This window comes from Cibotium barometz, chromosome 49 (assembly GCF_041138505.1).
Source record: "Cibotium barometz isolate CiBa-2024 chromosome 49, ASM4113850v1, whole genome shotgun sequence".
Taxonomy (NCBI): domain Eukaryota; kingdom Viridiplantae; phylum Streptophyta; class Polypodiopsida; order Cyatheales; family Cibotiaceae; genus Cibotium; species Cibotium barometz.
This window is the reverse complement of record NC_141094.1, coordinates 12931674-12954632: the sequence shown is the minus strand read 5'-3', so window position 1 is coordinate 12954632 and position 22959 is coordinate 12931674. Positions and strand designations below refer to the sequence as shown.

The 22959-nt window shown below is 45.1% G+C and overlaps 1 protein-coding gene across 1 annotated transcript; it reads left to right on the top strand.

Annotated features, from left to right (window-relative positions):
* Positions 1 to 1438: 1438 nt before the first annotated feature.
* Positions 1439 to 22548, top strand: LOC147610307 (uncharacterized). Its single transcript, XM_086786490.1, has 8 exons — positions 1439 to 2807; positions 3140 to 4575; positions 4693 to 4975; positions 6075 to 6323; positions 20048 to 20215; positions 20314 to 20493; positions 20599 to 20712; positions 21421 to 22548. The coding sequence occupies exons 1-8, from the start codon at positions 1947 to 1949 to the stop codon at positions 21811 to 21813; spliced, it is 3684 nt and encodes a 1227-aa protein (XP_086642616.1). The 5' UTR covers positions 1439 to 1946; the 3' UTR covers positions 21814 to 22548.
* The last annotated feature ends 411 nt before the right edge of the window (positions 22549 to 22959 follow it).

Below are 22959 nucleotides of genomic sequence, written 5' to 3'. Positions count from 1 at the left end.
TTCTCTCAATGGTTAGGGAAGGGTGCCTCTGTGTGTAGTTATTTCTTCCTCTCTCTATCATGTGACCTCCTATCACTATCAACCATGTAGAGGGCCCAACATCCTCTATCTCTCTGTGTGTGTGTGTGTGTGTGTGTGCATGGAGCTGGGATCTCTCTCTCTCTCTCTCTCTCTCTCTCTCTCTCTCTCTCTCTCTCTCTCTCTCTCTCTCTCCATCAAGATTTAAAAAAAGGTGAAAAGGAAAATCTTGTAGGTTCATTGTTGCAAGGTTTTGGTGAACTCGATATAGAATGAAAAGGAAAATTTTGTAAGTTCATTGTATATAGTTTGCAAGGTTTTTGTGAACATCAAATACAATTGCAAGTAGGGTCACTAATATGCAACTTTAATAAAGAGGGAAAAAGAGAGCACAATCTCTACTCCTTATGAGTTCAAATATAAATACTTTTAGAAGATGAACCATCTCTCAATGGTTTATTAGTCTTGTAATACAACGAATACGGTTAATCAACTTGCCCATCGAAGTCTCCATTAGGTTGCATGGATACTGTGGGACATTTGTCACACCTAAAATAAACAAGCCAAAAGGAGAACGAGGCTCGATACCCTCTCAATTGCACTCCACCACTAGGCTCTAAATGGACGAGTACAATATCATTTTCAAATGATGTGGATGGTACCTATTTGATGAAATAACTTTTTTAATCTAACCTTGGATTGTCCTTCTTCAAGCCCTCGAGCAGAAGCATCCAAAATCATACTCACCCAAATTCACCTAAAAGGTGTAGTGTCAGTATATTCACTTAAAGTTTTTTTACTTTGTTTGAGATATTCATGTAAAAGTTTTAGCAATTAATGAACCTTACACCTTTTACAAGTGGTAGAATGAGCACCACATTTATTCCACCTTGCCCTACTAGGGTCCTTGCTTACTCCTCCCTTGTGCGTGTGCCCTTGTACCCCACCTTCTTGAGCACCACATTTATTCCACCTTGCCCTACTGTGGTCCTTGCTTACTCCTCCCTTGTGCGTGTGCCCTTGTACCCCACCTTCTTGTGTCATGCTAGATGATGCGGCCTTTGCCCTAGAGCTCTTTGCAAGCCCTTTGTTGAGCGAGAAATGGAGATGTGTGTACTACTACTTCGTGCAAACAACATAGAAAGACGCACATGGGGGAGAGAGTTACAAAGGTCAAAAATACTAAGATAAAAAATACTAAGAAAGGAAGATTGAAGGAGATTTCTCCTTTTTAACTAAATATAATGTCACATTTTCAAGAGGTTGGTTTAGAGAGAGAGAGTTACCAAGGTCCAAAATACCAAGAAAGGATGAAAGAGATTTCTCGAATATGTTTGAACATTGGACTAATTATAATGTCACATTCAATCTGCTAAGGGTCGACTAAGCCTAGACAACATTATTATTATTTAATTAATTTATGCAAAGGACACGGTTCGTGGTTCACCATCTTCGGTTTTGGAAACTTCGTGCGCGCCATGGCCCCATTTTCTTGACAGTACACCCTCTCTCGCCATAGCTAGAAAAGCTTTCTTCTTCGCCATAGCTAACATGCCTGCTTCATCCCCTTCCCCTTCACCTTCTGTGTTTTCCTGCTTTCCAGAACTCCATCTTGACGCTGTATCTGTCTGCCGTTTGCTTGTACCCTCCATAGCCATTTCCGATAGCCAATTTTCCCTTTGTCTCTCCGTAACCCAAGCTCTTCAGAAGCAGCGAGTTGCCAATCCTCATACCCAAAAGCAGCGCGTCGCCAATCCCTATAATTAGGAGTAGCGCGTTGCCTACCGCCATAGCCTAGAAGCTCTCCTTGTAGCAAGAAGTTCCCGTCATCGATCGCCGTACCTCGAAGCTCGCTTCGTCTTCTTCGTCAATGCATATTGAGACGATCATGCGGCCCCTCAATTGGCCGTAGTTTTCCTTCTTCAGCGATGGTGTTGGGACTAGGATCCCGATCCAAGAAGGATCGGCGGTCGGCCTCTGCGGCATCGCAGCTGGTGGACCTCGATCTTCATCTACACGAGATTAAGCCATGGCAGGTCTATCATCGGTCTTCAAAAGCTCCTGTGCCAGTGGTTCTGCGATGGAGCAGAGGGGAGAAACTAATCGGCAGCAGCAGAAGCATCAGCCCCGCCCCTGGCAGCGGTCCAGAGGGCGGGAAAATCATTCTGAGCGAGTCCATCCGTATCTCTATCGCTCCTAATCGTGATGTCTTGAAGCGTGCGAAGAAAATATCGCCAGATTTGGACCGCCCCCTCGTCTTCTCCCTTCTGGAGCCCAGCAACCTCAAAGGGCAGCCTTTAGCCCAGGCCGCAGTGGATTTGACAGCTTTTGCATCGCTTTCCGATTCCAAAATCATCGCAATCCCGCTCACTATTTCCAAGAAGATCTCGTCCAAGGGCAGCATTTCTTACCTGCATCTCACTGTGGGATGCCATCGGGAGGACATACATTCTGGTGCCCCTCCTGCAGAGGGTCGCGTCCCTGCATCTGCGTCTTCAGCCAACTCGGCCTCCAGCAGAACATCTGATGCATCTTCTGTGCCACCACTGGACGAGGACACACAGCAGGCGCTGGTGGCAGCTCTCTTGAGTGAAGAAGAGGAAGAGAAAAATGATAAAGACGAGGTGATAGCACCCTTTACTGATGATGAGGATGACGACGATGGGGATGATCATGTTTCTCAGGTTTGGCACCCACCTCGGGAAAATGTGAGTGTTGCAGCTGTCGCTTCGGTCTTCCAGAGTGTTGTTGAGAAACCGACCAACCCCTCAATCCAACAGATAGTGGAGGTGAGCTTTGCATCGTGAACTAGTTGTAGACTGTTATGTGTTATGCAAGTAGAATTTTCACATTTTTGCAATCAGAGTCATTGGAGCAGTGGTTTTCCATCACAGCGACAATCCCCCCCCCCCCCCCCCCCCCAAACCTTCCCTTCTTCTTAAAAAAAAGGAAAAGAAGAGAAAAAGAAAACACGTGAGCACGTGCACAAGAAAAGTGGCAATGGTTCTGTTTGGACCATTTTTTCAGTGGAGAAGGAAGAGTTTAAGCTTATACACATCCGAAAAAAGGGCTAGAAAAAGCTTTTCCAATAACAATTGATTTGATATGTGCTATGATGCAGAAACAACTGGAAAAAACTGATGACAAGATATCCAGACATGCCATCTCTTCTCCTCAAGCGTCACCTGTTAAAGCTGCTGCAATTGCGGCTGCAACTGCATATGCTACTAAACGCTCCTTTCTAACAAGGGGTACAAACTCGTTCATGGACGAGTCCTATGATTTGTATTCTGATCCTGATAGTGCTGGGGAGGATGATTTTCCCAGTCATATCCCTCTTGGAGCACGATCACCAAACTTGCTGGCAAAAAGACCTCAAATGGCAGGCCGTTCTTTTCTTACCTCATTTTCAATGAGCAGCTTAGAGTCTGCTTCCAGTGCTGCTGTTGATAAGGGCATAAAAGCGGCTGGTGAAAAAGCTGTTGTTGAAACAAAGGGCGTCACAGAGACTAGCTCAGTGGTTGAGAAGGATTTTCATGAGAGAGCAAACACAAATGATGATGTGGGGAACAAAGCTGTGACAAATGATGCAGATTCCAAGTTGTCATTTGAACATATCAGTATGTATGGTACACATGCTGGAAATAGCAGTAGTATCAATATGGCAAAGACGTCTACTGGCTCAGCAATGAGTAACCTTGTTGATAAGAAAATCCCTGTGGCAGGAAAGGTGGAAGTACACGAAGAGAAAGTGGGATTACCGAGTATTGGTAGTATCACCACCACAGCAAACTCAAGCACCTTAAACTCAACCAAGGAAAGCAATGGAAAGTCTTTGGAAGTGAGGTTAGAGCCAAAAACTGTTCTGAAAGGAGATATAGACAATGAGAAAATGTTCAACAATTCCAGTCATACAGTCGAGATAGGGGAAGCACAGGTGGGATCAATGGTTGAATCAGAAAGAGTAGCTGAGGATAAGTATCAGAGAAAGACCCTTGTTGAGATGAAGGTGAAAGTTGCAGAGAAGCCTTCCTTGAAAGAGAAGGATGCTGTAGAACCACCCAAGATGAGGACCTCCAATAGTCTAGATCAAAGAAAAGGCAGGATATCTCAGAGTCCAGGTCAGGACCTAAAAGCATCTAAAAGCGCAAATCAAGAAGGAAAAGCAAGGGCTTCTAGGAGCCCAGATAGCGCTACGAGCCCAGATAGTGACAGTGAGAGGGTTGACAAGAAAGCAACAGAAGAAGCCAAGCTTAAGGTGGCACTTGCTGATGCCAAGGCTGCAGCTGCAGAAACGAGAGTCCAGCAGTTGGAAGTTGAAGTTGAGAAATTGAAAGGAGAACTCAGAGATGTTGCCGCTGTAGAGGCTGCCTTGTATTCAACTACAGCAGAACATGGTAGTTCGTCACCGAAGCTTCATGCTCCTGCACGTAGGCTTGCAAGAATGTATGTTTATGCTTGTAATCATTGGAGCGAAGAGAGAAGGGCAAGCTGTGCGAGAAACACTGTGGCAGGGCTTGTTTTAGTTGCGAGAGCTTGTGGTAATGATGTTCCAAGGTCTGTATTGCTTCTCTGCTAGGCTTTATTATCAGTTTGTGGCATGATGATTGCATTAGGCACATCTTTTTGGGTTTGCTAGGGGTTTTTTGTTTAATTCTGAACTCCTGATTGCAGGTTGACCTTCTGGTGGTCTAATGCTGCTGTACTGAGGGAAATTATCTCAACTGCCTTCAGTGTTTTGCCAGCATCATCTCCAAAGGTTGACACAGCCACACACGCAGATTTGCAAGCAGAAAGAGCAGATTTTGCAAGTTTTTCAAAGAACATGAAGCAACATCAAGTTGTTTCACCTGTACTTAATTTTGAGAATTGGAGGGAGCCAAGCACCTTCACTTCTTCTTTAGAACGGCTGGAGGGATGGATCTATACCAAAGTGGTGGAATCGATATGGTGGCAGGTTTGTGATGTGTGGGCACACTATGTTTGTATCTACAAAACTCTGCACTATCTGTATGCTGTCTAAGTTGACACTTAGAAAGTGAATTGATGCACATTATGGCCCTAGAGCCTTTGGCCCTTAGTGGGTGATCTTTAAAGTCAGGAGTCATAACTTGTGGCAATTTTGGGCCAGAAGGTCCCATGGAGCCTGCTGTGCATGGCACCTTGGTCGCCCTGTCCTGGCTGTTGAGGGTGCTGTTCCACCACCTGCTGCCACAGCCGGTTGTGTGTTCTCATTGGAGTTCCATCCACCTGTCTCCCGGACCTGGGCGGTTTTAGTTATCATGCGATCCCTCTCTTGTGTTTGTTCTATCCAAAATTTGGGTTTCTAGCTGCTTCACTGGCTTCTTCTCATTAATGACGGCCTTACAACAAGGTGAGCTGAATATTGGCACATGTCAGGTTTTATAGCTGAAGGTTTATTCTGAAACTTTGGTGACAAGTATTTCAAGATTCCTACAAGGAAATATGCCCACCTCTAGGGAAACCCGATCAGAAGTTTGAGGAGATAGAAAAGCCTCTAGGTTACCACCATACCTGAACTTTTCAAGGGTGCTCGTGATGATGCACGACATACTATACTAAATAGATTGAACACCCTTACTGATGCAACCAAGGAGGGCATGGTATATTGTGGGACACACTCGTGGAGCGAGCCTGTTGTGAGAAGCTGTGGACATAGTAAGGGTGTACATCATCTCTTTAGCATAGTATGTCATGGGCATCATCAGAAGTTTGAGGACATAGAAAAGCCTCTAGGTTACCACCATACCTGAACTTTTCAAGGGTGCAAGTGATGAGACATACTATGCTAAAGAGATGTACACCCTTACTGATGCAAACAAGGAGGGCATGTTGTATTGCGGGACACGAGTGGAGTGAAGCTGTGGAAATGTCATTGTGATCAGGCTCTCTGACTAAAGTGAACTTTCTTTTGAAATACGTGAAAAACATTGTTTACTTGTTCCCCAAAGTTCAATCGCATTCTATATATTGTGTAGCATTGATATACTTAAGGTGACAGCTGGGCGAAGGTCATGAAATCAGGCCTTTTGCAGGTTTTGACACCACAAATGCAGCAACCTATGGGCGACACTTCATCTGAAATCGATCAAAGTGATGTGGATGTGAGGTTGGATGACGTGAAAAATGAGAAAAAATCTTTCAGTTTGGAACTTGAGGATGTTAGGCAAGGAAATATTTCGGTAGAGATCTGGAAAAAAGCATTTCTTGATGCCTATGAAAGACTGTGTCCTGTTCGAAGGTTGGGTGTTGAGTGTGGATGCTTACCGATGCTCAACAAAATGGTAGATTCAAAATCCAAACTTTATAATTTTGTTTTCTTTTTCAGAAGAGCAAGCTATTAGCAGGCACTTGCAAGATTACAAGTACACTAATTTTGTGTTCATGTCTCTCTCTAAATGCCGTGCTATAGATTTGAGGGCTGTCCCACTTTGATTGTTAACTATGCTATTGACTGCTTTAATCCTCATCATCTTTGAAGTTACTGATGGTCATTTCATCAATAATTGCTTTTTTGAATTATATCCATCAATCGACGTAATTTAAGCATAAAATATCACAAAGTCATGTGCACAAAAGAGTGCACATGAAGTTGACTTGTCAACACTCCTAACCTTGTTCCGATTCCTCTTAAAGAACGCACCCCATTTTGGTACTTGGGTCCTGATTTCTAAACTTGAATTTGCAAGGCAAGCTTTGTAGCAAAAACAAGATTTCATTCACAGAGGGCTTTGAGTCTTGATTAGCTCCATGTAAGTTCTTTTCTATTCTTTCTCCTCTCCCTCTTTGGGATTTTAGCGAGGGTTAATCGGTTCATTGGAGTTACACATGGAGTTAGGGGTTGGGTGAGGTGGTAGCACCGGTGGTGGTAAGTAATGAAGTGCACAATGGCGCTAGAGAGAGGAGAGAGAAGGACAAGAGAGAGAAAGTAGACAAGTCAATGGCATTAGCATAAGATGCTTAGTGCTAGGCTTCATTATGGCGGAGTCTTCCCTGCATCTACGGAGGTTTGACAGAAACTCAGTATGAAGGCCTTTGTGTGAATATATGCTCTTATGTGTGTGTGTGTGTGGAGTGCGTGTGTGAGAGCATATCTTGATACAGAGTTCTACACCCACTATTGGGCATTGATGACGTTAGTGGGGATGTTGTAGTATCTAGTCCATACTATGCATAATGGAGTTGATAGTTATATAGTCTTGTGGGTTGACTACCATGCGTATACCTAAAAGGTGAATTTGGGCATGTTCTTGGATTCATCTAGGTATATATATAAGATGCTTACAAGGTTCATACCTTGTTAGTAGACCGGGTGTATTAAGTGCTATCATTGTAGATGAGTGAGTAAAGTGTGTGGGGAGCAGGGCCTTATAAAGGAGGTACATGATGATGGCCGACTTGCACATGAAGGCCCACGACTTGCATAAATACCCGACAACTTGGATAAATGCCACGTGTTGTGCATAAAAGCCCATCCCATTACAAGAGGTAGTTCCCACCCCAAGCACACAAAAGATGCACTCTCTAACACCCCCTCTGTAGCTCAAAGTGTGCAAAAGTCTGAAGAAGCCAAGTTGACAACGATGCGTCCATGGACACTCAGTACTGGCCGATACTGGATATGTCAAATCCCCATCGGATCTCCTCGTGGAACGCTCCTGGTACAAGACTCAAAACCTCCAACAAACAAACAAACAAGAAGGGGGTGCAGGCATGACTCACCTCCCAACCACGACAGTTGTGGGCAAGCCCACAAGACTTGGCTGTCCCCACCGAGCTACGAGCTGAGCTAACTAGATGGATGCACTGACCAATCCCTTCCTCGTGACGTCCCATACCGCCACGAAGCTACCCTCGCGGGTCTCGAGATTACTGCCGGCCTCGGCTGCATGAAGCAGGTGCACGTCTGCACTAGATCCAGGCTCGAGACCATAGAGCTCTCACAAATCTCGCGAGACTCTATATGACTAATGACTAACCTTGGCCACCCTTTTATAGGCTCTTGGCCGGTCATCGGGCGTCCACACTTGGGTGCCCGCCTGTCCATACTTGGGTGCCCGCCAGTTAGTCTATCCCTAACTCAGCTCGCCAATCAGCCTGCCTAGCAGCTTCCCCAAACCTCGAAGCTAGTCTTGCGTGCGTGTAGCACACGGTAGATACACACTGTGCACATGACAGGATACACCTCAGAAAATGCACCGATCAATTTGTCTCCTTGAAACAAATGCCAAACTCCTTGCAGAGTTGTCTCCTGACGATGAATTTCTGCCTAGAACTCCAAAGTCAAGCACCAACTTGCACTGACCTCTATGGTATAGAATTATGAACTGCAACCAATGCGTCCATTATCCCCACAAGAACAAAACCTCAAACTATGAGCAGGGAACACCATCCTGCCCAGACTTCAGGCAGCAATGATCTCAGAACTCCGGATCATAGCTCCTCCAATATGCCTAGCAAGGCTCTCAGAACAAATCAGAGTCATAGCCTCCATGATTACGGTTGACCTGCCAGGCTGCCTGCCAGAGTTGTGTGTTGGACCTCCGACACATGGATCCCTCACCAGTATTTGGGAGCAGCACCCTGCCCCCCCTTCCGCCCGAAACGCTGCCTCTGGCTGCAGCATGTGGGGGAAGACTATCTTTGTCACTGCGGGACTGGGAACACACCCGAAGATGGAGACCTTAGCCATGCTCGATGCATTGACCAACAGAAAACTCTGGTCGCTGTTCCTCGTAGAATAAGATCCATTGGTTGGGCACCATCACGATCTCCAAGCCTGCCTCGTGGGACCAGTACACGAACACCAACCCAATGTCGATCGACCCTCCACTGGAACAGACAAGACTGTCTCCTCTTCACGACGATTACCAAGAAACTCTGCCAATCCATACCACCCGAACGTCGTCCATGCTCGCCCTGTGAATGCTCCTCTGAGATCCACGGCACAACAACAAACCTCCAGGCTGGTAACATGACGAGATCCATTCCCAGGACTCACTCCACAGCACTGGCACCAACCTCAGGCAACAACATGATCTGCTCTCAACAGATCTCCCCTCCAGACAACGCTGTGGAAACAGACCATCAGCCCCCTCTCAAGCGGGAGAGGCAAGGCTGAAACACCACCAGCAAGAGAACCTCCACTGTGGCCGAGGGCTAAAAAAATCTGCAGCCCACAGCCCACACACCACCAGCTACAGCACCGGCGGATGGAGAAGATAGCGATGGAGAAGAAGAAGAGCCACCAACTGCCAAAATGCAGCCGCAAAGCTGAAAACGCAGCCACCTGGATGAATTGCGAAAAAATGCAGCCCCTTGCTGCTGCTGGATGCAAAAAAACGCAAGCCTTCTTTGTCTTAAAAAAAAAAAAAACGCTGATCCAATACATGAGAGGGCTCACTGCTGCCGTGATGCCGGGCACCTAGGCGACTGATACCTTAATGAAGTGCACAATGGCGCTAGAGAGAGGAGAGAGAAGGACAAGAGAAAGAAAGTAGACAAGTCAATGGCATTAGCATAAGATGTTTACAAGGGTCATACCTTGCCAATAGACCAGGTGTATAAGTGCTATCACTGTAGATGAGTGAGTAAAGTGTGTGGGGAGCAGGGCCTTATAAAGGAGGCACATGATGATGGCCGACTTGCACATGAAGGCCCACGACTTGCATAAATAGCCCACGACTTGGATAAATGCCACCTGTCATGCATAAAAGCCCACCCCATTACAAGAGGTAGTTCCCACCCGCAAGCACACAAAAGATGCACACTCTAACAGTAAGGGCATGTCAAGTACCCATTTGAGATCCCTTGTTGGAACACATTTTGCCCAGGTCCAATCATTGGCCTTATTCATAGAGCTGGCAAAGCTAGGCGACACAGCTAGCTGGCATTGAGCTTGTGGGTTACACTAACTAAAGCAATTTGCAACCTTGTGGTTGCCCAGTTGGTAGTGGGTTTAGTAGAGAGCTTGCCTTGGGCTCAGCTATGGACTTTTGGAGATGGAGCTTGCCTTGGGCTCAGCTATGGACTTTTGGAGATGGAATGGTTCATGTGATAGATCGCACACGAAAGCATCTCACATATGTGCCACTTAGCCATGCTATACTCTTTCGATTGCTATGACATTTGTTTCATTAAGACTAAAACTAGCTCCTCAACTGGCTTTTCATCTAAGTGGTCACTTTCTTTCTTGTTGGACTTTGATATAGATGTGCCAAATGATGCCTTGGATGGCTCCCCCCCCCCCCCCCCCCTCCCCCCTCCCCTTCCACTTGTTTGCAAGAGCGATACCCATGAAGCAAGAAAACAAACAAGGGCTATTTTTAGTCCAATGCTAGAGCCCAATGCGCCCTCTTTTCTCCACAATTGCTTGTGACTCTTGTGGAGAACGTGAAGAGGGAGAGATTAGACCAGCCCGTTACACTCTTGGCTTGCGATTGTTGACTTTCCCCCCCCCTTTTTTTAACACGGAGCACCCTATTCCACACACTCTCTGTCTCCCCTCACTATGGTGGATTTAATGCTTTGATGATAACATTGACCGTGATGACGAAGACCATCCGGGTGGCGATATGGAGAGCAGGAAATGGAAGTTAATTATAGGAAAAAAGCTGAATTTGATCTCCTAATAGAGGATTTGGAACTTGTGCATGGATAACTTGAGTTGGTGCAACATGCTCTTATGAATTCTCGGATGTCACTGGATCGGTAGTCTCTTCTTTTGCTCCTGATATTTTTGGGGGCGACGAGGAGGAGAAAACCCAAGTTTAGTGGACTCTAGATTGAATAGGTGGAACACTCTCTTACAATATTATAAGCCATGAACTTTATAATTAGTCTGCTCTCCTAATCCCCAAGCCCCCGGATTAGGTCGGCTAGTGTTGTGGCTAGCATCAGGTATGTAACATACCCGGAGGTTACTTGTATATATATGGATATGAGGTTAAACCATCTATGTCATGCTAGGGCTTCATGCTTTTGGGAGCTCTCTTGAGCTTTCCATCTTCTTTCCATGTCATGTTAGTGTCAGTGCTTAGGCTAAGGGTCCAACCTTTGGTATCAGAGCGCTTGGTTCACGATTGGGGGTTTGATTTTATTCTCTTGGGTGGGGGAAGAGATTGTGGGTCCGAAGAATGCTGAAGCGCATTCATGCACTTAGTTTTGGGACTGTGATTATGGCCTATATGCACTAGTTATTGGCAACAAGCGTTGTCTTCTGTGGCAAACGTAGGTGATAACAGCCGCTACTGCAATAGGGTTGATGAGCTACTGGTTGCAGTTGGGCTGGTTTTCTCTCTCAGCGTGCCAAAGCAAGCCCAGCAGTATGTCATCAGCCTAGCCTCCAGCATGCTGACAGCAACAGCCAAGGTCTTCCACACAGGGTGGCCAGTCACGACAGCACAGCACAAGATAGCTGACGTCTTTCACACACCACAATCCATTTGCAGTTGTCATCGAGCTTTGCTGAGCAGCCTTGCCTGTTATCTGCAGCGACCTTAGAAAAAAACATCGAAGTTCCAATACTAAGGTGTAACCTTATAAATTTCATAAAACCTAGAGGCGGTTCTCATAGAGTAAACTTCGAGCACTTCATGTGCAGGGTCAGCAACTATTTTGGTGGATCTTGTCTATACTTGCTTGTGAATGATCCATTATTGGCGACTGATTTACTTTTTTGGGAGGTGTTTTCTATTCTTGGTGGTCGACTTACTATTTCAGGTATATTCTTTCTCTACTTGGCGGCATATTTATTTTTGGCAAGTTATCTTGGTCACTCCAACTCCTAGGAGTCACACAGGAGCCCTAGGCTATTGATTATAAGCTCTTAGCCAATCTAGACCTCATCTTGCTAGCGCCCTTAGCCCACGTGTGAACCCTAGAGGTCCCCACACCCTAACTAAGCCCTTAACTCTAACCCTAATCTTGGGTTAGTACACATCCCTAGTTCCAACCCTAGGCCTGTTGGCACATAACATACTTCCCTCCTCTTCAATTCACGTCCTCGTGAATGCATAAGGAGACAAGCGTATGCAAATGAATCCTTGGATCCGGAGATTCGTCCATAGCATCCACTCTAGTCTACTACCTCTTACCTACGCAAGTGCAAGACTTTTGTCACCATTTGGTCCCTTCACCAGTCTTGACGAGTGTTTCACGCACTGAACGGAATCAAGGTGTGAACGGGGATTTTTCTAGAGAAGAAAGCTGAAGCGTTTACTGGCAAAGTTTGACTTGAAAGATGGCTATGCAACATGAGCACCATGGGATTTTTATCAATAAACCGACTTGTAACGTTTATAAGTTGGTGTGTTCACTCATCATTAAAGACGGGCCGGACATATTACTATTTTGGGCATGGACAAGTGGACAAGAGAAGGTGCCTACATGAAACTTGGGAAAAGCATAAAGTTGATATTTTTGGGCAAGTTCACCTATTTTGGGAAAAAAGGGAACATATTTTAGAGCTAGTCGACTCTATTAAAGCAAGGCGGTGGGGCTGTTTTTATCAGGAAGTGCTCATCTCTCTTGGCCAGCTGTAGTTTTCCCCCCCTCTCTCTCTCTCTCTCTCTCTCTCTCTCTCTCAACGTTGGCCGTACATCAGCCTTCTGGTGGTGTTTCTTGTGCTGGCCATACAGCAGGCAGTTGCTTGGCACACTGTCTTGGGTAATGTCAATTTTTGACAGAACTGCCTAGGTATGATCTCTTCACCACTTTAAAAAGAACTATCCATTCATGTGGAAAAGTAAGAGCATGCGACATATCACAATTTGGTAAAGACCTCATTAAATTAAGGACTATTAATTAGGGGTTTTACAAAAAGGTACAAAAATACTTTGAAAACAAGTGTGACGACTTTTTGGGAAGTCAAGACTATTGAGCTATTCATGGAGACACAAGTGTGTGAATTCAGACTTGAATCCCACTTAGCAAAAGCCTCCTGACACCACTTGACAACCCCACGGGCAATTGGTTGGTGCATGGAGCACCCATAGCACCCATCAACTGTCACATGCGGAAGCTCTAGGTAGTCTTCTTTCAGCCATGGGAACACTTGATGCAAGAACAAGCAACATAGATAGAGAATAGAGAGAAAGATGGTTGTGTATTTCAGTATATTCATATAGTACAAAAAGGTACATGTGTCTGGCAGCCATAGGCATGCCCCAAAAAGGTGGAAACCCTATCCTACGTATGCTATTGTGACACAACACTTGTGAGGTGTCAGATAAACTACTACGTGTCACGTGCACCCTGCATTGGGGTACACAATGACACACTGGCATCATCATCAGTGCAACATTTGTATAGTAGTAGTCGTATACCGTGAACCCATTGTGACCCCTTAGTCCAGGGACAGTTAGGCACGAGCTATGTAGGTCAGTCTCCGAGCCATAGAGGTCAGTCCTCTTAACCAACTTGGAGAACCCCATCAGATAAGTGCATGTAATAGTCAACCTCAGCATTAGGTTTGCATTGGAGGCCTCATTAGCATGTAGGCAGACATGGGCATGAGTACAAGTAGTACTTGGAGCTTTGCATTGTGCCATGGGCAGCCATGCCTCATGGGCACTGTTGGGCAGCCAATACAACAGCCTCTCCATGGCTGTAAGGCACAGGGCAGCCCCTAGTGGGCATATATGACAGGCCTACAGCAGATAAGAGGAATCAGCACTGGCTGACCAGCATCAGTATTGACCGACATCACTTGGTGCAGCCAGAAGTATGCGCAACATTAAATGCTGTAAAGCATAGCAATGCTTATTTTGGCATTTTTGTCCAATTGGAACTGGCCGACAGCTATTTTAGCTAGCCGACCAGCAGTCCAGGGCCTATAAAAGATGTGCTGTAGCATGCAGGGTTGATCGTTTGTAACGGGCAACAAAGCCTTCTTTATACCCGTGAGTTTATGCAATTCTACTTTGAGAGAGAGAGAGAGAGAGAGAGAGAGAGAGAGAAGATAATAGTTGACACAGTAATGGGTCCGAGTTAACCCATTGAACCACCCCACCTCCCACAACCCCCGCACCCCCCCCCCCCCCTCTCTCTCTCTCTCTCTCTCTCGCAAGTAGGAGTATTTGCTTATATTTCTTTCATAGTCACAAGGGACGGACGGTTGGAACGGAGGGACACTGAGTCGGGACGGATCAGCACAACGAGGACGGCAGGGGACAATCGGACGTCCCCCTGGAGGCATCCCTCACAAGGGACGGGGAAGGGGACGGCGGTAGGAACGGGGACGGCTGTGGGGGATGGTAGGGAGCCGTTGCGCGCAGTCCGACTGTTTTTTTTTTGCCCGTTTCTAGCCGTTTGCCTTGGCCGTTTCTAGCCGTTTATGGCTGTTTGGCTTGGCCGTTTGGGGATGCCTTGAGGCTTGAGGCTTGGGCCTTGAGGCTTGGGCCTTGGCCCTTGGCCCTTGCCTATCTCTTGCCTTGGCCTTGAGGCTTGGCCCTTGCCTCTCTCTATCTCTCTCTCTCTTGCCTATCTAATATCTATATAAGAACAAGGCTACAAGGCTACAAGCACACACACACCCCTTCAAGTTTTCAACTTTCAAGGCTTCAAGGCTTCAAACTTCAAAGTTCAAGCAACTTTCTCTCTCAACTTTCAAGCCTTAAGCGTCGAGCTACACTCTATGAGTGTATCTACTCTCTCTAGTCTCTCTCCCCCAAGCTTCTTCTAACTTCCAACTTCCAAGTTCCAAGTCTCTCACACAAGGCCCTACTCTCTACTCTCTAGACTCTCTCTCTCTCTCTCTCTCTCTCTCTCTCAAGCCTCTTGAGTCTTCCAACTTCCAAGCCTCTAGCCTCTAGGCCTCTAGGCTCTCTCTCTCTCTCTCTCTCTCTCTCTCTCTCATTGCACAAGGCTCAAGGTTTAAGCCATCTTCAACCATGGCATCCTCCTCACATGCTTGGGCTTCCTGTAGAAGGACAACAGGATGGACATGGTGGGAGGAGGTTAACTACACCTCATCCGCTCACGGAGGTGGTTCTCGGCCATGGGCATGCAAGCTTTGCCCGTACCGGCGAACGGGTGGCGCCGACAAAGTGTGAGCCCACCTCTTGCATGAGAGTGGGCATGAGGTGAGGTTTTGCACAAATGTCACGCTCGAGAAGAGACGGGAACTTCTTGACAAGCTTGCCGTCTACGAGGCGGTCGAAGTGGCAAGAAGGACACCACGAGTGGATGTGGATCCCGCGACGATGGGGAGAGGAACTCAAGCCTTGACAATGGAGTCATGTGGTGGATCGGGATCATGCACGCCATCACCTTCACCATCGAGTCGGAATGTTACTTCATCCACGACGCCAGCACCCTCCATCTCCACGGCCTCTCAACCATTACGTGGCCCACGGTGACAATCTACACTTCGGGAGAATTGGAACCCCAAGTTGAAGGAGGAGGTGGATATGGCGGTGGCCCGCTTCTTCTTCCACGACCACATTGCCTTTCAAGCGGCTAGGTAAGTGCAATCGATCATTGCCAATTCATCATTCATGTTTTCATCATCCTAGTCCCCTTCTCATTAGTAAATTGCTTTCTTGAATAGGTCGGAATACTTTAAGGTCATGGTTAAGAAGATTGGGGAGTATGGCTCAACCTATACGTCCCCCTCATCCGAGAGCTTGCGCACTACATTGCTTGAGAAGGAGAAGCACATTGTAGAGCAAGCGGCCGACAACACAAAGCGGCAATGGGAGAGGAATGGAGTCTCCCTCATTGTGGATGGAAGAGATATCCACCAATGATGCCCTCCTCGGCCTTTTCCTCGATTTTTTTTAAGGTGTGAAGTTTTATTCTTCTTGCCTCTTGGGGTGCTCTAAGATTCTTTCTTATTGTCTTTGCTATTCTGCGCTCCCCCCCCCCCCCCCCCCCCTATCCCCCCCCCCATGATGGCTGTTGGGTGGTGGATGATTGCTGTCGGGCTTTGGAGCTAGCCTAGAGTTGCTTGGGATTACCTCCGTTCAACATCATTTCTTGATTCTGAGCAAGAGTGAAAGCCCTGCCATAGGATTGTGACTCAAAATTACGTACAATAAACCTAGTTTTTGCAATTTCAAACTCAAATTGAAGTGACATTTCAAATTTGGGAGTCTTGCAATTTTGAAAGTTTATTCAATCTCGCTTTAATTTGGTGAAAATAAAGTGACATTTCCAAAATCCCCAAATCTGATTGTTGCAGCTTTACTTCGATTTTTCCGTAAAATGAAAGTGGAGAAGAGAAAAGAGAAGCAGACTATGAGAAGAGGAGAGAAGGAAGGAGGTAAGAGAAGGGGATCATAGGTTGCAAAGGGGCTTAAAACAGGCTGACACGACCTTGAAATGGGCTACCCGTAGAGGGAAAAAAGGTTAAAATAAGGTGGTATAAAAACCATGCTTCTATCCAATATCAAAACATCATTAATGGAAGCTTGATTCTCTGAACTACTTTGAACTTGAAGCACAAAAGTGAAAACATATAGAGAAGTGGAAGAGAGGAAAGAGAATGACATTAGAAGACTTGATTCTTTCAACCTTATGTCCTTTGCTTAAATTTTGCATTTCTTCTATTCTCTTGCAATTTATTTATCTATTCCGTGGTAATTCTAATGCAAATCAAATTAAAGAAAAAAATTCCTATTCTCTGCACAATTGTCAAAATGAGAGACCCTTGAAGTCTAATTTTGTTCAATTATCCTTAACACAAATTAAGTATTGCACCTAACCTTTGTAGAAACCTTAATGATTTTTGGGAACCTTCTTGTTGCTTAAAACCATAAAAAAATTAAGGATTTGGATAGGCTACTCCTAAACCTAGGCAAATTTTAATATTATATACTTTATGGCTAAGCTTTAGGTTAAATTAATGTATAGAGAGAGGAAAGTAATCTAGATGCTCTAATATGAGGAGAACCTAAGTCTAGACAAGTTTTTGGATTAAATTATAGATGGTAGGGTCTGATTAGGAAACTTAGATTTAAATTGTGAATTTATAGTTACCTCCATGCCTAGAAAGAGAAAGCATCCCTACTTGCTGTACAACCTCTTTTCAGCTGTACGACCAGTCCCGGTCATCGCATGCTGTTGTGTTGCTGACACGGCTGCTCCAACACCTTGAGGTGCTCAAATGTGCTGGTCGACCTGATTTTTCAGCCATATCTACTGCCGTGAGTCTGTGCTTGGTGGTTTCCTTGCGTAGAAGCTTGCCCGAGAGGTTCATGATGCCTGGTAATGATCAATTGCATCCGGTGCTTGGCTTAGTTAGGACAAGCTTGAGTTGCACACCTGGGCTGGCTTGGCTTGAGATAGAGGTTGTGTGTCAAGCTGTCTCTAAAGCTAGTTTTCTGGGTGTGGTGTGAATCTGGAAGCACCCTTTGTCTTGGACTTGGACAGTGGTCTCCCCTTGCTTAGCGGCTTGGGCGGAGGGCTCTTTCCCCTTGCTTACTAGTGTGGGGCTTGGAGCATCTATTTTATTGGTTCTTGGAGCATCTATTTTATTGGTTTTCATATTGTTATTGGAAATCTGGTGCTCCACACCCTCACTCTTGTATCTCCCAATTTCTCTACTGGAATAAAGCTATGCCTCAGGGGGACCTGGCCGTTTTGGCCCTGGTTTGGTGCCCTTGTCTAATTTGTGTTAAGTGGAATTGGTTAGTTTTTTTAGTCTCTTTAATTATTAATTAATCATGAGATTTATGGCTCTCTAATCTGCTACATTACGGCTGGTGCTGTCCAACGTGCTTGATCAGCTGCCAACCTGACTCGCCTCCTGCCCAACATGCCCGGAGGGGTCGAAAGGGTGCACCTTGGCCTGTGTAGCTACTTGTGTGGGCTATTGACTGACCACATCCATGTCTGCTGTTTAGTACATTGTATAGACTCCAATTCCAAGTGGGTTATAAAACTACGTGGGATTCCAATTCCAAGCGGGTTATAGAACTATGCGGGACTTTGCACTGATTGATTGATCTGCATTGGCCTACCCTGTGGTGAATGGTCCCTGGACTGGGGCTCACACAAGGTTTAGTGGACAAAGATAAAACCTTCTACTATGGTATAGATATGTCTACGTGCAAGTTGCAACCCAAACGCAATGGGTGCATGCGACATCCCCTCTAGTTTAGCTTGATGACATGAGATGCATTTCTTCCAAGAGGTCTGTAAACAATGTGAAGGTATTCGCAGAGAAACTCCTCGTCAAGCTAGAGTTGTGAGGTACTAGCACGCGTGGTGACCTGTGCTAGGCTTGATGCAGTGGAGGAGGATCCGCTCCGGAATCAATACTTCAGCTTTATCAATGATCTCTGGTTGGGGCTCATCTAGTACTATACAGTGGTCCCACATATGGCTTCAATCAACTGACATGGAAGATGTCATCAATGGTCAACTTGCAGAAGACGGGAACTTCATAGAGACCTTTTATATCTTTTTCACAACGGCAAAGGGTCTGAAGATTCGAAACGATGACTTTGGACAGCGGCTTGCCCACCTCTTTCAACTAGTGCTTCATAATCCGAATATATATTCAATCACCCTTGAAAAACATGATGCTTGTCGGCATGTCTATATTGTAGGCCGCCTATGCCCCAACATCTCTTGGTAGGATTCTAACACCCGGTCAGCCTTGGGCAGCTATGAAATCATCCAAGTAAGAAGAGACTGGTAAGAATCTGACACCCAGTCAACATTGGGCAATTGTCCGAGTAAGAAGAGACTGGTAAGAATCTGACACCCAGTCAGCCTTGGGCTATGATATCATCCAAGTAAGAAGAGAGACAGCCAACATGCCTCCTGGCCATGTCTAGCATTTATATATCACTCTCTACTAGAGGCATTGTATTTAGTACTTCCTTTATACACAGATTCCACGGAGTAATTATCCATGAATAGATGACCATTGCCAACTGTAGCTGCTTATGTCTCAAATCTAGGACTCACCCATCTTTTAATTACACATGCTATTTTCACATGTGCACCCGCGTACATGTCTGCTGCCATCAAACATTCGCTGGGCAAGGGCACAAAGGTTGGTGGACAGATGCTTGTGCTTCTCTCCTGTCATTTTGGTAGGTACTGTGTGGCAAGTTTGGCATTCCACTTGGGTGGGTGGACAGCTGATTGTGCTTCTCTCCTGTCAATTCGGTAGGTACAGTGTGGCAAGTTTGACATTGCACTTGGGTGGGTGCTTTTGCTTTGCACCATCCAAAAGCATCCTTGATGCTTCCACATGAGAATGATGGGGTGGGCTCAGCATGAAACATGTGGATTGGAAGGAACAGGCTATGCTGCTTGGACAAGCAGAGAAAGAAAAGTGAGGCTTCTTGCCAAGTAGACACGAGTTGTTCTTGGGGTTTGATGAACTTCTATCTCAGGGGTATGTTCTTCCTCACCTTACTTAAGTGCTCTTTCTACAAGCTGCCTTGTGAAGTTTGGTCTATGCTTCTAGGACTTACAGAGAGCTTGCATGGGTCTTCCAAATTGCTAGGATTTACCTACAGTTACATTTCCTCAATGGCAGTCCTTTTCTTGCAATTCGCTAAGCAGAACATTCAAGCTGATTCTAGCCATTGTTTATAACAGTACAGAGTAGCATAAGGCAATGGTTATGATGGAGACATATGTAGTATACTGCAAAACCAATCACTACATAAAACAGAAACAAACTGAAAGAAACTAGAAAACTCTTTGCAATAAGGCTGATCAACTTCTCCAGATGATAGCTAGGAGTTTATGGGAGTTGCAGGGTGCACTACCTACATGGGATAATTATGCTTCCACAGCCTGTGAATACTAGCGGATCATTGTGAAGCCTTATCGGTTCGTGGAGCTTGCCCATGGGAAAGACATTGTTAAAGGCTGGAAGACTTGGGTAACAGTTATGTTTCCAAGCTTTGAAGTGTCTATAAAGACTTCCAAGGAGTTGCAACTGTATTGTTCTTGTTTTCAGTCCAAAAATTGAGCTTAGGAATTCACTTGTTATTCAAAAATCTGCGTCTAGATGTTGACATTGTTTGGTGGCATTACATAGGTCCTTGAGGCATGCGTAGTTAGGCTGGATGTGGCAATGTTCAACGCGATCCTCCGTGATGATGAAGCCCCCACCGATCCCGTCTCTGATCCCATAAGTGATACTCGGGTTTTGCCCATTCCAACTAGCAGTTTGAGTTTTGGCGTTGGAGCACAGCTGAAGAATGCGGTAAAACCTACCTTTAAAGGATTCTCTTCAGTTTTATCAAGTTTTCTCAAGTTTCAATCAGCATTTTGCATAATTAATCCTCTTTTGCAACTCTCCAGGTTACTACTTTATCTTCATGGCTTTCAAACTTGATGAGCAAAGATGGTGATAGTATCATGAATGGCAGCATTCCAGAGGGCGATGAGAAAAGCTTGGTTATGTTTCCCTTGTTGAAAGCAATGGGAGGTTTGCTGATGCTTCCAAAAGCCATGCTTATAGAAAAGTCTTTCAGAGTAGAGGTAGTTATCTTTGCATTGAATTGTGAGCAACTTTTCTGATGCCCTAAGGGAGAGCGGGGTGAAAGGGGATTAACCACGTGACATTCTAATTATGTGCTTAAACAGGTCTGCCCAACATTGAGCCTACCTTTCATAGAAAGGATTCTTTCAAGATTCAAGCCAGATGAGCTTTCTCCAGAGCCTGTCACACCGGAGTTGCTCGAGGCGATAAATTCAGAAGTAAGTTTTCATTCAAACAGCGGACCCCCCCCCCCCCCCCCCCCCCCAAACTCTCTTCCTCTCCCTCCGCCCTATTTATAATCATCTATCTATCTTTTCATCCATCCATCTCTATTTCTATCCACATTCATCAATACCTACCTCTATATCTATTTCTATATCTATCTGTACCCCCCCACCCTACCTACCTATTGAGACTACCTGATATGAGAAGATTATATCGCCTTTAAATGAGGACACGGTGCTGAGTCACAATAATACTTTATTTGGGTTTCGTTTTCAAGGTCAGTCCCACTCCCAACCCTGTCTTGGCCTCCACTTGACAAACTTCATCTCCTAAAAAGCACCATGACTTGTCCTTTTTTGTACCCAAGAAGGCCTCTTATATTGGGGGCCTACGACCACAAAAGCAATCTTGCTTTGTATGTGAAAAAAATTAACGGTACTCTTAAAGTTTAATTACAATAAATAGACTCTCTATGCTTTATAACATAATGTAGCACAGTTGGAAGAGGTTTACTGTACTCACCTCTGTGATGCTCTCAATATCGTTTTCTATCTACCTGTGTTAGATGATAGATTCCAGTATCTAAGTCAATCCATTGAGCTGTGATTTTTGGAATGAAAAAAACAATATTGTAAACATAGTTAATTGAAACTTCATACAAGGACATTTGGGTACGTGTTCTAACTTGTGTCATGTAACAGGTAGCTGCAGAGAGCCAACTACAAGGGGAAATGGATGACAGTGTTACAACACTACGTATTGCATTTGCACCATCAGTCATCTATTCTCCTCCTCAGCCTAGTATGGTTAGACATTGGATAGGAGATACGACCAGCAGTAACAGTCGGTTTGGCAGAAGTAACTCTTCGGTGCTTAGGAAAGGCCACACAAGTGATGATGAGATTGATGAACTCGAGTCACCCATTTCATGGCTTTTGGAGAACACAATTGGGTTAACCACAGGAAGCCTCAACTGGCCTTCCATGGGTCATAAGGATGGCAGTCATGCCAATGGGAAAGCTACTAACACCATCAAAGAGGCCGGCTCAAACTGTCGGTTTCAGTTGCTTCGTGAAGTTTGGAACAGTGGCTGAACCAATCACAACGGATTTTCAACTGGTGTACATATGAGTGGGGTATAAAGGGCTTTGTAAGGTGAGTATTGGTGTAATGGTGAGATTCAGTTCATTCTTTGCCGATTGTAAATAATGAGGGAAGCGTTGTATATATCCATGCACTGTTGGTCAAGGGTTTCAGTATTGTAGCCCTTTACTGTCATGCAATGGCACATCATGGCTTTTTTAAAACCCTCCAGACCATGCAGAAGTTATTCTAGGAATGGGCAGTGTTGCTGCACCTTTGCTTTTCAAGGGAGTGATGTAAGATTGAGTGGTGGTTCGGCCATAGGATTTTGATTGTAAAGGTGGTAAGAGCTCACACCTCATTTCCAAACCACAATGGTTCTTTGAAGGTTGAAGTCACATGTTGGAAAAACACCAGAATTGGTGTGTACAATAAGATTATTTTAGTGGGTTGGGGGTCTTAAGATGCTTTACCCCTTGCTCATGTCCATCTGACCTTTTGGGCCGAGTCTTGATTCTCATGAAGGCAATGGGTCTTTTGACCTTCCATTTTTGTTTTATTGCAAGTGTTATGTTGTTCCCATGCCTAATGAGTTTTTGCTCAAGGTTTGGAGAGTGAGCCTCAAGGTACACGATCGAGAAAGCATGCACAAAATCCCTCGTTTTACCATGTGGGAAGGCAAAAAACTTCTCTACATACTTTTTGATTGGAATGCTAGTGCTTTGTTTGGAATGCATTTCATCTTAAGAGATTGAAGTTCTGGCTTGTTGTATCAACTTTGTCATATCTTTTCGGTTGGTACTACAGAAATAATCAAAGAACATCAACACTTACTTTGAATTGTTATCATATGAACTTGCATTGTATTTATAAGGCATAAGGCATTTCAAACATGCTTTGCGTGTAGGCTATTTTTTTGGACCTTGTAATGTGGAGTACTAGTTTGACCCTTAACTAGAGTACATATAATTTTCATTAAGCAATCTAGTTTGTGCGGCTTGCAATTGGCAAGTGTTCATGTCAAGAACTTTCTCTCTCTCTAGTAAGGAACCAAAGTGATAGTGGTTAGACCTCTTATTTTGGATTGTGAAAATCTTAATTGGAGAAAAAAAAGAGACAAGAGGTGTGTCAATCCCTCTTGTTTGAGCCTTTTCCCT